The sequence below is a fragment of the Heptranchias perlo genome, chromosome 22 (assembly GCF_035084215.1).
Source record: "Heptranchias perlo isolate sHepPer1 chromosome 22, sHepPer1.hap1, whole genome shotgun sequence".
Taxonomy (NCBI): domain Eukaryota; kingdom Metazoa; phylum Chordata; class Chondrichthyes; order Hexanchiformes; family Hexanchidae; genus Heptranchias; species Heptranchias perlo.
In genome coordinates this window covers 47,652,286-47,666,452 of record NC_090346.1, presented here as the reverse complement: position 1 = coordinate 47,666,452, position 14,167 = coordinate 47,652,286, and the positions used below count along the sequence as shown (strand labels likewise).

General features: G+C 51.5%; 1 protein-coding gene across 1 annotated transcript; it reads right to left on the bottom strand.

The window, feature by feature from the left end:
* Positions 1–2,042: 2,042 nt before the first annotated feature.
* Positions 2,043–14,167, bottom strand: LOC137340757 (parvalbumin, thymic-like). The gene is made up of 5 exons (XM_068003502.1): positions 14,065–14,167; positions 7,472–7,539; positions 5,885–6,017; positions 3,250–3,359; positions 2,043–2,295 (listed from the first exon to the last, which is right to left on the bottom strand). Exons 2-5 carry the CDS (start codon positions 7,530–7,532, stop codon positions 2,270–2,272), a joined length of 330 nt encoding a protein of 109 aa, XP_067859603.1. The 5' UTR covers positions 7,533–7,539; positions 14,065–14,167; the 3' UTR covers positions 2,043–2,269.

The window sequence follows — 14,167 nt, the reverse complement described above, 5'->3', positions numbered from 1 at the left end:
TTTGATTCTGTAGCACACTCGGGTGTCAGTGATATTACAGGCCTGAGACTGACAGTTGTGGTTCAGGTTCCAGGCAGGCACAAGCCCTGTTCACACTGCTCCACTTCTCCCCAGCCAGAACATCTACTTTCCTGATGAGGAGAGAGCTCGCCCTCGTACGGATACTCCATGCGCAGATGCTGCCTCCCAACACTAAGAAATTTAAATGTTGAGAGAGCAGGGAGGGAGAATCCCCACTCTCTAAACATTCAAATTGAGGCTAAGTGGGTTTAAAAGTTGCCCAGAAGATCCAACCAGATTGACACTCCGTTCAATCTGGTTGGATCTTCTGGGACTCTCACTCCACTTCACTCTGGAGACAGATTGAGGCCTGATTCCTGAACGGCACAGTAAATTTGCAATCCCCAAACATAGGCTAATGATCAGACCGCATTTCACAAGACTCTTTTCTCATCATTTAAAAAAATTCATTCTCAGGATGTGGGCGTCGCTGGCATTTATTGCCCATCCCTAGTTGCCCCTTGAGAAGGTGGCGGTGGGCCTTCTTCTTGAACCGCTGCAGTCCGTGTGGTGACGGTTCTCCCACAGTGCTGTTAGGAAGGGAGTTCCAGGATTTTGACCCAGCGGTCGATATATTTCCAAGTCAGGACGGTGTGTGACTTGGAGGGGAACGTGCAGTGGTGTTGTTCCCATGCACCTGCTGCCCTTGTCCTTCTAGGTGGTGGAGGTCACGGGTTTGGGAAGTGCTGTCGAAGAAGCATCAGCGAGTTGCTGCAGTGCATCCTGTGGATAGTCTAATAAAGTCTCCATTATACTGTAGGTATGCAGGCTTAAACCAACACCTACTGAATGCTGAAATATCTGCACAGAGCTCCACTCACCAACATTGAAATGCTGATGATTAATTTTTTTTAAGTGAATGAAGAGTTGATAGTCCTGTGTAAAAGGAGCTTACTTTTAAAATTTTAAAGGCTGGCTTTGCCTGGATCACAGTGCGAAGTCCAGGGATTGTGTAGCTACCCCTTGGAGTTGTTTTCATACTGCTTGCCAGAATTTGATAAGTAGATTTAAAAAAAGGTAAACTTAGAAATGTGCTGGTGAGAAGGATTATCATCAGGTGCACAATCAACGAGTGGTTCTGAAATACTCAGTCAGCTACTTGAAATTCTGTTACCAAGGCAACTTACATTCTCTGCATGAGGCCATAAAATGTGACCCCCCCCTCCCGAAATACTTGGTGGAAAATATCTAATCCTATGCGTCCCGCACCTCGCACAAGAAATCAACTTTCAACAGGAGGCAGAGTGTTAGAACCGGCAGGAGCCTGACGACAGATTAAAACCCAATATCCTCTCCAAGGAGACTGTATGCAGCCTGGAGGTGATGGCCATGTTCCAGCCAGCGTTAAACAGTGACTGTTGTGCAACAGAAGATCCCGTGTGCTATCAGTGCACCAACCATGCGTCTAAGTATCCAGACGCACTCACCATGGGCCATTATTTTCCCAGGTACCCCTGAGCCTCAACAGCAGAGAGATCCACAGCACTGACCAACACAATCAAAGTTTGAAGCAGGCTCCAGCCCACCCTGTGCAGGGTTTTAGTTAAAGGGAAAAGAAAGAACTTGCATTGATAGAGTGACCTCAGGATGTGCCAAAGCGCCTTACAACCAATGAAGTACTTTTGAACTCTTGAAGTGTAGTCACTGTTGTAATGTAGCAAAACACGGCAGCCAATTTGCGCACAGCAAGATCCCACAAACGGCAATGTGATAATGACCAGATCATCTGTTTTAGTGAATATTAGTTGAGGTTTAAACATTGACCACGACACCGGGGAGAATTTCCCTGCTCTTCTTCGAAATAGTGGCCGTGGGATCTTTTACGCCCACCTGAGAGGGCAAACGGGGCCTCGGTATAACATCTCATCCTGAAAGAAGGCACCTCCGACAGTGCAGCCCTTTCCTCAGTAATGGTCCTGTCCGTGTATTTTGTGTTAACACTTTTTTTTGCAGAAGAATTATAGATAAGCCACACCATAGACTTGTTTCCAAAAAGTGTTTTATTTAGTAATGCGAGACTTTCCCTTAAGCAACAAACAAATCAACCACATCAGTGCAAAGCACTTCTACGTGTGTTCACTTCACTTGTGCCACTTAATTGTACAAAGGTGTTCAGATCAATGCACGTTTGCCTCAGCGATTGTAACTGAATGCGTCAGAGCAACACAGCCTTTGTGGATTAGTCTCTGACTTGGGCCTCGAGTCTTGTTTAGGAGCGCACCAGTCGCTGGAATTCTGTAATGGAAAGACAATGTATTATGCGCATACTGATAAATCAATAACAAGGTGAGGTGGAGCGTGATGGGTGCAGGTTTAAGCTGTGTCAAGCTGGGAGGTGCCAAGGGGAAGCTGAAGGCAAGGGGAATCTCCGAGGGGCAGTCACCACGCCTGGCTGGTCTTTAAGGCCATGTGGAGGCCTATTATAGAGGTTTTAATGGCAGCCTGACAGTAGAATACCTGTCCTCTCAGGTACAAGGTGTCAGGTGATATACACAGAGAGAAAAGTCACAGAAACAAATGTAGGGGATGTTACCTTGAAAAATAGACAGAATGGTAAAAGAAACACAGACACAAATTGAAAAAGCAAAACCTGTGACATTTTATAAAGAAAGAACTTAGATTTATATAGTGCCTTTCACGACCTCAGGACAGCCCAAAGCGTTTTACAGACAATGAAGTACCTTTTAAGAGTAGTCACTGTTGTAATATAGGGAAGTGCAGCAGCCAATTTGTGCACAGCAAGATTCCACAAACAGCAATGTGATAATGACCAGATAATCAGTTTTAGTGAATGTTGGTTGAGGGATAAATATTGGCCCCAGGACACCGGGGAGAACTCTCCAGCTCATCTTTGAATAGTGCCATGGGATCTTTTACATCCACCTGAGAGGCTAGATGGGGCCTCAATTTAATGTCTCATCCAAATGTTGGCACCTCTGACAGTGCAGCACTCCCTCAGCACTGGAAGCGTCAGCTTAGATTTTTGTCTCTGGAGTGGGGTTTTGAGCCCACAACCTTTTGCCTCAGAGGCGAGAGTGCTGCCCACTGAGCCGCGGCTGACAAGCAAAATGGTTTATGCGCTGCCATGTTTGATCATTCCCTCAAGTGAAGAATGGTCAAAACCATTCAGTCTTCAAGGATAAGGAGTACCCGGGGCTGCTTTCTTTTTATAAAAAGTGTTTAACTCACCCTCGGCCCCGATTTTGCCATCACCGTCATTGTCTCCAGCTGAGAGGAAAGTCTGAGCCTCATTGTCACTCAGCACCCTGGCTTCGGAGGAGAAATACTGGAGAAACAACCTGAAGCAGAGAAACACAACCAAATGATTAACATCGCTGCACTGTTGAAGCACATTATAGTCAAGGCTGGCGATTGTCACAGAAAGAAAGAATGAGACTGAATTGCAGAATGTGATTCCTGGTTAAGAAAAAACAATCCCAGGATCCCATGTTGGAATCATAGAGCCTTACAGCAAAGAGGGAGGCCATTCGGCCCATCATGCCAGTGCTGGCTCTTGGAAAGAGTTATCCAATTAGTCCCACTCCCCTGCTCTTTCCCCATAGCCCTGCAAATTTTTCCTTTTCAACTATTTATCCAATTCCCTATTGAATCTGCTTCCACCGCCCTGTCAGGCAGAGCATTCCAGATCATTTCAACTCGCTGCGTAAAAACAAATTTCTTCTCATCTCCCCTCTGGTTCTTTTGCCAATTAAGTCATCTAGGATGTTTGGAATTGAATAGAATGGCAATGGCTTAATGAGTTGATCGTGCCAAGCAGTTAGAATTACCCGTGAAGTCTGATGATTAACGTGTTGTCTAGCCATCCATCAAAAGCATTATTCAGCAGATTGACACCAACGATCCATCATTCAATCGACATTAGCATATTAAACTCCCTTTGTTCAACACGCATCGAGACTCAGACACACATCAACACCTTTGGCATTCGTTGCGGTCATTCTGAGGAAGCGTCAAAGCCAAAAACACCTCGCCTGTTCTCTCCACAGATGCCCCCTGACCTGCTGAGTGGTTCCAGCGTTTTCTGTTCTTGTTTCAGATTTCCAGCATCTGCAGTATTTTTGCCGTGTGATTTTGGTGGTGGAGGTTGTTGTTGTTGTCGTCGCCGTCGTCGTCTGTTTGACGGACACCCTGTGTGGCCAAGAGCTCCCAATGCGGGTTTATATATTTGGTTGCTGGGGTTAATCAGCCAATAAGTCAGAAGCTGGCAGCCAGGCTGAGCTAGACCTAGCTCCATGGCTGCGTTCGCCAAGCCAGAAGTGAATGTCCACACTGTGAGATCAATTTCATCGCGGTTCTTCAAAGTAGGGTTGCCAACTCCAGGTTGGACGTAGTCCTGGAGGGTTTGGTCATGTGACAATCGATCATGTGACATCCGCCCGCAGTTTTCAAGCGTTATTCCATTTGACCTTATAAAAGCAGGGGCCCCTGTAGATGAGTGTCTTTGCCTACACTTAACAGTGTTTTTAAGAAAGAAATAGTTTGATTTTTGTTAGGTAAAGGGATCAAGGGATATGGAGCAATGGCGGGTAAATGGGAATTGAGGTATAGATCAGCCATGATCTGATTGAATGGCGGAATGGGCTCGAGGGGCTGAATGGCCAACCCCTGTTCCTCTGTTCCTAACGCAAGAATAGTTAAAGGATCCCTGTTTTGTGTTAAAATAGACTGTGAACATTGCCATGCACTCTACTTTTTTTTTCTTGTGACCATCCTATCTATTGCAAAGTCAGGATTTGTAAGGTGTACCCACATCTTTAGGCCTGTTCTTATGGAAAACTTAGACGAGGCATCACTCCCAGTCATTTTCCTAAATTTAGAAGATATGAGTAATGTGCTCGATTTTATAGCAGTTTATATAACAAAAAAAAACACAATTTGTTTGGTTTTACCTCCGATGCACTTTGATTCATTTCTGGACGTGTTAATATTTGTACGGTTATTGAAATAGAAACATTTCATAGCAACTGAATTTCATTTCAAATGAAGAGCCTTAAAGGACCTCAACGACTTCGAAAGGCTTCAGGACCTCGGTCTATTTACTTTAGAGCAGCGTAGACTTAGAGGTGACCTGATAGAGGTCAATAAAATAACTAAAGGGCCGGATGGTGTGCCTATTGATAGATTATTCCAGTTTAGCAGATTGAGGAGGACCAGGGACATGAGTTTAAACCGTGCAAGAGTAGGAATAGACTGGGTGTTAAGACAATAGTGAGCCTCTGGGATGTGTTGAAGTTATAAGGGCATGCCCGAGTGATGAACCTCGCACAGTGCTGCAGAAGAGCAAGGGTTAAACCTGACTGGGGGTGGGGGGGTGAAATTGATATTGGGCAGTAGCGCAAAATGGGCGCTCGTTTTACGCTCCGCCTGATTTACTTTTCCATTGAAGTCAACGGATAAAAACGGTGTAAAACGGGCAGTCGATTCACTATTACCCATTTTGCGCTACCTACAAGACCAATTTTACCTCCTCGACCTCTTATTGAGAACCACATTGCCTGCGATAGCAATTATGAGGCTAGCACACCCATGTGCCTGCTCCAGTACCGGGCAGACATGGTCAGAAACGCACAGGGTGTCACAAAGGCAGTACTGAGGTGAGTCACGATTGAAAGATGGCCACAGGCATGCGGTCGGACATTGAGAGCTTGAATCACTGGGGTAAATTCTCGTCAATGGATTGAAGATCGGGCGGGTTGGACGGCGAGCGAGCAATTGGCTCCGTCAGATTACCGCCCAGGTGAAGACAAAGATCTACCCCATTGAATCTCATGACTTAAAGCTTTAGTACACAATACATTCTTACTTGAGCTCAGTCTTATCGATGTAGCCGCTGCCATCCTGGTCCAGAATTGCAAAGACTTTCTTCACCTCCTCTGCAGATTTCTTGGACAAACCACACGCTTCAAAGAACTTCTTGAAGTCGAACGAATCAGGAACTGGGGGGGGGGAAACGAGAAAAGCAACATCGATGAGACCAGCAGGAAGAGGATTGACAAGACCCTACAGCCTTTAGATTCATGCAGCACCGAAACAAGTTTGCCCCTCAGCTGGAGGACAAACTGTGATGGAACGAAACGAACTCTTGTGTTCTCCACAATGTAAATGGTGCTCCGTGATATTAGTAAAAGGTTACTGCCTTTGTTAAAATAGCAAGCAGAGGAATTTCATACAAACGTTAATGCATTCAATACTAATACTATACTCCGTGATCTGAACCCTGTGGACTTTTGTCCCATTTACACTGCACTTTGATGCTATTCACCTCAACTACTCCCTGTGGGAGTGAGTTCCACATTCTCACCACTCTCTGGGTAAAGAAGTTTCTCCTGAATTCCTTATTGGATTTATTAGTGACTATCTTATATTTATGGCCTCTACTTTTGGTCTCCCCCACAAGTGGAAACATCTTCTCTACATCTACCCTATCAAACCTCTTCATAATTTTAAAGACCTCTATCAGGTCACCCCTCAGCCTTCTCTTTTCTAGAGAAAAAAGCCCCAGCCTGTTCAATCTTTCCTGATAGGTATATCCTCTCAGTTCTGGCATCTTTGGAATTCTCTACCCCAGAGGGCTGTGGATGCTGAGTCGTTGAATATATTCAAGGCTGAAATAGACGGATTTCTGGACTCTAGGGGAATCAAGGGATATGGGGATGGGGCGGGAAAGTGGAGTTGAGGTCGAAGATCAGCCATGATCTGATTGAATGGCGGAGCAGGCTCGAGGGGCCATGTGGCCTACTCCTGCTCCTATTTCTTATGTTCTTATCATCTTTGTAAATCTTTTTTGCACCTTCTCCAGTGCCTCTGTCAGTCTGAGCAGCCAATATAACTATGAGATAAATGACCAGATAATCTGTTTTTAGTGATGTTGGTCGAGGGATAAATATTGGGCCCAGGACACTGGAGAGAACTCCCCTGCTCTTCAAAATAGTGCCATGGGATCTTTTATATCTACCTGAGAGAACAGACAGGCCCTCAGTTTAACATCTCATCCGAAAGGCGGCACCTCTGACAGTGCAGCACTCCCTCAGTACTGCACAGCATGAGTCAGCCTAGATTTTTGTGCTCAAGTGTCTGGAGTGGGAACTTGAGCCCAAAACCTTCTGACTCCAAGAGCGAGCACGAGATCGACTAAACCACAGCTGACACCCAATGGAGGGAGATTCCCTCTGCGTGCTCTGTAATGGTAAACTTCTTTTTATAAAGCTGCTTAATGCTTTCCTCCAGAGGAAATCTCATCACCCAGTGCCCATGATTCCATTAAAACCCCCCCTTGTAAACTGTAACGCTGCAAAGGTTTCAGGCTTTAGTCCCTCATTGTACATTTACCTAAAATCCCCTTAACGTTTTTGATTTTTGCAGATTAAATCATGGAAGATAAAGACTTTACCTTTACATTCCGAAATCGCAGAGGTGATGTCACCAGCGACCAGGACATCGGTGATTTTCATGGTAAAACTATCAGAGGAAAAAAAACACGAAAATTTGTAAGCAGGTTGTTTTTAAATCTCACGTGTGCTACGACTGAGTAAAGAGTATTTTAACAATATTAGTTTGCAGATGTGTTCAATTATACCAAACTTGGTTTGATAAATAGAAATGATTTCCTCTTCTTGGAGCAGAATTGAGAGAGAAAGAAAAGTTTAATAGTACCTGGTATCTGAGTGGGGTTAGGAGAAACTGCCACCTGTAGGTGCCCACACACCTGAGGGGGGTTAAGGTGCCCACACACCTGAGGGGGGTTAAGGTGCCCACACACCTGAGGGGGGTTAAGGTGCCCACACACCTGAGAGGGAGTAAGGTGCCCACAGACCTGAGGGGGGTTAAGGTGCCCACACACCTGAGGGGGGTTAAGGTGCCCACACACCTGAGGGGGGTTAAGGTGCCCACACACCTGAGAGGGAGTAAGGTGCCCACACACCTGAGAGGGAGTAAGGTGCCCACACACCTGAGAGGGAGTAAGGTGCCCACACACCTGAGAGGGAGTAAGGTGCCCACACACCTGAGAGGGAGTAAGGTGCCCACACACCTGAGGGGGGTTAAGGTGCCCACACACCTGAGAGGGATTAAGGTGCCCACACACCTGAGGGGGGTTAAGGTGCCCACACACCTGAGAGGGATTAAGGTGCCCACACACCTGAGAGGGGTTAAGGTGCCCACACACCTGAGAGGGGTTAAGGTGCCCACACACCTGAGGGGGGTTAAGGTGCCCACACACCTGAGAGGGGTTAAGGTGCCCGCACACCTGAGAGGGGTTAAGGTGCCCGCACACCTGAGGGGGGTTAAGGTGCCCACACACCTGAGGGGGGTTAAGGTGCCCACACACCTGAGAGGGAGTAAGGTGCCCACACACCTGAGAGGGAGTAAGGTGCCCACACACCTGAGAGGGAGTAAGGTGCCCACACACCTGAGAGGGAGTAAGGTGCCCACACACCTGAGGGGGGTTAAGGTGCCCACACACCTGAGGGGGGTTAAGGTGCCCACACACCTGAGGGGGGTTAAGGTGCCCACACACCCGAGGGGGGTTAAGGTGCCCACACACCTGAGGGGGGTTAAGGTGCCCACACACCCGAGGGGGGTTAAGGTGCCCACACACCCGAGGGGGGTTAAGGTGCCCACACACCCGAGGGGGGTTAAGGTGCCCACACACCCGAGGGGGGTTAAGGTGCCCGCACACCTGAGGGGGGTTAAGGTGCCCACACACCTGAGGGGGGTTAAGGTGCCCACATACCTGAGGGGGGTTAAGGTGCCCACACACCTGAGGGGGGTTAAGGTGCCCACACACCCGAGGGGGGTTAAGGTGCCCACACACCTGAGGGGGAGTAAGGTGCCCACACACCTGAGGGGGGTTAAGGTGCCCACACACCTGAGAGGGAGTAAGGTGCCCACACACCTGAGGGGGGTTAAGGTGCCCACACACCCGAGGGGGGTTAAGGTGCCCACACACCTGAGAGGGAGTAAGGTGCCCACACACCTGAGGGGGGTTAAGGTGCCCACACACCTGAGAGGGAGTAAGGTGCCCACACACCCGAGGGGGGTTAAGGTGCCCACACACCTGAGAGGGAGTAAGGTGCCCACACACCTGAGGGGGGTTAAGGTGCCCACACACCCGAGGGGGGTTAAGGTGCCCACACACCTGAGAGGGAGTAAGGTGCCCACACACCTGAGGGGGGTTAAGGTGCCCACACACCTGAGAGGGATTAAGGTGCCCACACACCTGAGGGGGGTTAAGGTGCCCACACACGTGAGAGGGATTAAGGTGCCCGCACACCCGAGAGGGGTTAAGGTGCCCACATACCCGAGAGGGAGTAAGGTGCCCACACACCCGAGAGGGAGTAAGGTGCCCACACACCTGAGAAGGATTAAGGTGCCCACACACCTGAGAGGGATTAAGGTGCCCACACACCCGAGAGGGAGTAAGGTGCCCACACACCTGAGGGGGGTTAAGGTGCCCACACACCTGAGAGGGATTAAGGTGCCCACATACCTGAGGGGGGTTAAGGTGCCCACACACCTGAGAGGGATTAAGGTGCCCACACACCTGAGAGGGATTAAGGTGCCCACACACCTGAGAGGGATTAAGGTGCCCACACACCTGAGAGGGATTAAGGTGCCCACACAGCTGAGGGGGGTTAAGGTGCCCACACACCTGAGAGGGATTAAGGTGCCCACACACCTGAGGGGGGTTAAGGTGCCCACACACCTGAGGGGGAGTAAGGTGCCCGCACACCCGAGAGGGGTTAAGGTGCCCACATACCCGAGAGGGAGTAAGGTGCCCACACACCCGAGAGGGAGTAAGGTGCCCACACACCTGAGAAGGATTAAGGTGCCCACACACCTGAGAGGGATTAAGGTGCCCACACACCCGAGAGGGAGTAAGGTGCCCACACACCTGAGAAGGATTAAGGTGCCCACACACCTGAGGGGGGTTAAGGTGCCCACACACCTGAGGGGGGTTAAGGTGCCCACACACCCGAGGGGGGTTAAGGTGCCCACACACCTTAGGGGGAGTAAGGTGCCCACACACCCGAGGGGGGTTAAGGTGCCCACACACCTGAGAGGTAGTAAGGTGCCCACACACCTGAGGGGGGTTAAGGTGCCCACACACCCGAGGGGGGTTAAGGTGCCCACACACCTGAGAGGGAGTAAGGTGCCCACACACCCGAGGGGGGTTAAGGTGCCCACACACCTGAGAGGGAGTAAGGTGCCCACACACCTGAGGGGGGTTAAGGTGCCCACACACCCGAGGGGGGTTAAGGTGCCCACACACCTGAGAGGGAGTAAGGTGCCCACACACCTGAGGGGGGTTAAGGTGCCCACACACCTGAGAGGGATTAAGGTGCCCACACACCTGAGGGGGGTTAAGGTGCCCACACACCTGAGAGGGATTAAGGTGCCCACACACCTGAGAGGGGTTAAGGTGCCCACACACCTGAGAGGGGTTAAGGTGCCCACACACCTGAGGGGGAGTAAGGTGCCCGCACACCCGAGAGGGGTTAAGGTGCCCACACACCCGAGAGGGAGTAAGGTGCCCACACACCCGAGAGGGAGTAAGGTGCCCACACACCTGAGAAGGATTAAGGTGCCCACACACCTGAGAGGGATTAAGGTGCCCACACACCCGAGAGGGAGTAAGGTGCCCACACACCTGAGAAGGATTAAGGTGCCCACACACCTGAGGGGGGTTAAGGTGCCCACACACCTGAGAGGGATTAAGGTGCCCACACACCTGAGAGGGATTAAGGTGCCCACACACCTGAGGGGGGTTAAGGTGCCCACACACCTGAGAGGGATTAAGGTGCCCACACACCTGAGAGGGATTAAGGTGCCCACACACCTGAGAGGGATTAAGGTGCCCACACACCTGAGAGGGATTAAGGTGCCCACACAGCTGAGGGGGGTTAAGGTGCCCACACACCTGAGAGGGATTAAGGTGCCCACACACCTGAGAGGGATTAAGGTGCCCACACACCTGAGAGGGATTAAGGTGCCCACACACCTGAGAGGGATTAAGGTGCCCACACACCTGAGAGGGATTAAGGTGCCCACACACCTGAGAGGGATTAAGGTGCCCACACACCTGAGAGGGGTTAAGGTGCCCACACACCTGAGAGGGATTAAGGTGCCCACACACCTGAGAGGGAGTAAGGTGCCCACACACCTGAGAGGGATTAAGGTGCCCTCACACCTGAAAGGGGTTAAGGTGCCCACACACCTGAGAGGGATTAAGGTGCCCACACACCTGAGAGGGATTAAGGTGCCCACACACCTGAGAAGGATTAAGGTGCCCACACACCCGAGAGGGATTAAGGTGCCCGCACACCTGAAAGGGGTTAAGGTGCCCACACACCTGAGAGGGGTTAAGGTGCCCGCACACCTGAAAGGGGTTAAGGTGCCCACACACCTGAGAGGGGTTAAGGTGCCCGCACACCTGAAAGGGGTTAAGGTGCCCACACACCTGAGGGGGGTTAAGGTGCCCACACACCTGAGAGGGAGTAAGGTGCCCACAACCTGAGAAGGATTAAGGTGCCCACACACCTGAGAGGGAGTAAGGTGCCCACACACCTGAGAGGGATTAAGGTGCCCACACACCCGAGAGGGATTAAGGTGCCCGCACACCTGAAAGGGGTTAAGGTGCCCACACACCTGAGGGGGGTTAAGGTGCCCACACACCTGAGAAGGATTAAGGTGCCCACACACCTGAGGGGGGTTAAGGTGCCCACACACCTGAGAAGGATTAAGGTGCCCACACACCTGAGGGGGGTTAAGGTGCCCACACACCTGAGAGGGATTAAGGTGCCCACACACTCGAGAGGGGTTAAGGTGCCCACACACCTGAGGGGGGTTAAGGTGCCCACACACCTGAGAGGGATTAAGGTACCCACACACCTGAGAGGGATTAAGGTGCCCACACACCTGAGGGGGGTTAAGGTGCCCACACACCTGAGAGGGATTAAGGTACCCACACACCTGAGAGGGATTAAGGTGCCCACAACCTGAGAAGGATTAAGGTGCCCACACACCTGAGAAGGATTAAGGTGCCCACACACCTGAGAAGGATTAAGGTGCCCACACACCCGAGAGGGATTAAGGTGCCCGCACACCTGAAAGGGGTTAAGGTGCCCACACACCTGAGGGGGGTTAAGGTGCCCACACACCTGAGAAGGATTAAGGTGCCCACACACCTGAGGGGGGTTAAGGTGCCCACACACCTGAGAAGGATTAAGGTGCCCACACACCTGAGGGGGGTTAAGGTGCCCACACACCTGAGAGCGATTAAGGTGCCCACACACTCGAGAGGGGTTAAGGTGCCCACACACCTGAAAGGGGTTAAGGTGCCCACACACCTGAGGGGAGTTAAGGTGCCCACACACCTGAGAGGGATTAAGGTGCCCACACACCTGAGGGGGGTTAAGGTGCCCACACACCTGAGAAGGATTAAGGTGCCCACACACCTGAGAGGGATTAAGGTGCCCACAACCTGAGAAGGATTAAGGTGCCCACACACCTGAGAGGGAGTAAGGTGCCCACACACCTGAGAGGGAGTAAGGTGCCCACACACCTGAGCGGAGTTTCTATGCACCTTTAATTCCCGAGCTACATTCCTTGAAACAAAATCTTACAGGGGCACAGCGCTTACAGACTTCGAATTTGACCACAGAATAAATTGTTACTACAAATAAAGTTGGAATTTGTGTCTTGCCACAATAAAATTTATAACTTTAAATTATCATGAAGTAAATGAGGTTTTAGAATAAGGTGCAAGATTCCCATTTGCTCTACAGTCGTTGTTTTCATATCTTTGCATCCTTCTCTTGGATAACGGTGTGAAATAGTGGAAGGATTCACAGTCTGACAGGCTGCGACTTGAATGCCCCTTCATGGCCATAACCATCTCTATAGCAGCCGATAGGGGGTGAGTCCTATACAGGGGTTTAAGGGCTCCCACAACCCATACAATGAGGGAGGGGCCACCCACACCCACTGGACACAAGTATCCAGCTGGATGTCAACCCAGAATTAATTGCCGGGACTGTCTGGAGCTCCGGTCTCCCCTCACCGGGACTGTCTGGAGCTCCGGTCTCCCCTCCCCGGGACTGTCTGGAGCTCCGGTCTCCCCTCGCCGGGACTGTCTGGAGCCCCGGTCTCCCCTCGCCAGGACTGTCTGGAGCCCCGGTCTCCCCTCGCCGGGACTGTCTGGAGCCCCGGTCTCCCCTCGCCAGGACTGTCTGGAGCCCCGGTCTCCCCTCGCCGGGACTGTCTGGAGCCCCGGTCTCCCCTCGCCGGGACTGTCTGGAGCCCCAGTCTCCACTCCACGGGACTGTCTGGAGCCCTGGTCTCCCCTCGCCAGGATTGTCTGGAGCTCCAGTCTCCACTCCCCAGGACTGTCTGGAGCTCCAGTCTCCACTCCCCGGGACTGTCTGGAGCCCCGGTCTCCCCTCGCCAGGACTGTCTGGAGCTCCAGTCTCCACTCCCCGGGACTGTCTGGAGCCCCGGTCTCCCCTCGCCAGGACTGTCTGGAGCCCCGGTCTCCCCTCGCCGGGACTGTCTGGAGCCCCGGTCTCCACTCCCCGGGACTGTCTGGACCCCCGGTCTCCACTCCCCGGGACTGTCTGGACCCCCGGTCTCCACTCCCGGGACTGTCTGGACCCCCGGTCTCCACTCCCCGGGACTGTCTGGAGCCCCGGTCTCCCCTCGCCGGGACTGTCTGAACCCCCGGACTCCACTCCCCGGGACTGTCTGGACCCCCGGTCTCCACTCCCCGGGACTGTCTGGAGCCCCGGTCTCCCCTCGCCGGGACTGTCTGGAGTGGGGTTTGAACCCTGCACCTTCTGACTCAGAGGTGGAAAGCTACCACTGAGCCCAAGGCTGGCTCCAGCCCTACGCTGCAACGGTTTGTCAGTCTGATAGAAGCTCAGTTTCTGATCTGCTGCTCTGATGCACAGAGAGAGAGAGAGAGAGGAGTGAATCTGGACCACTCACCTGGCTGTGATCTTCCTCCTTCCTCGGGGACAGCAAGTTCAGAGGTGGAGAGAGTGAGCTGAGTGATATCTGAGGTGTGCCTGCTCCTTTATATACCCTAGAT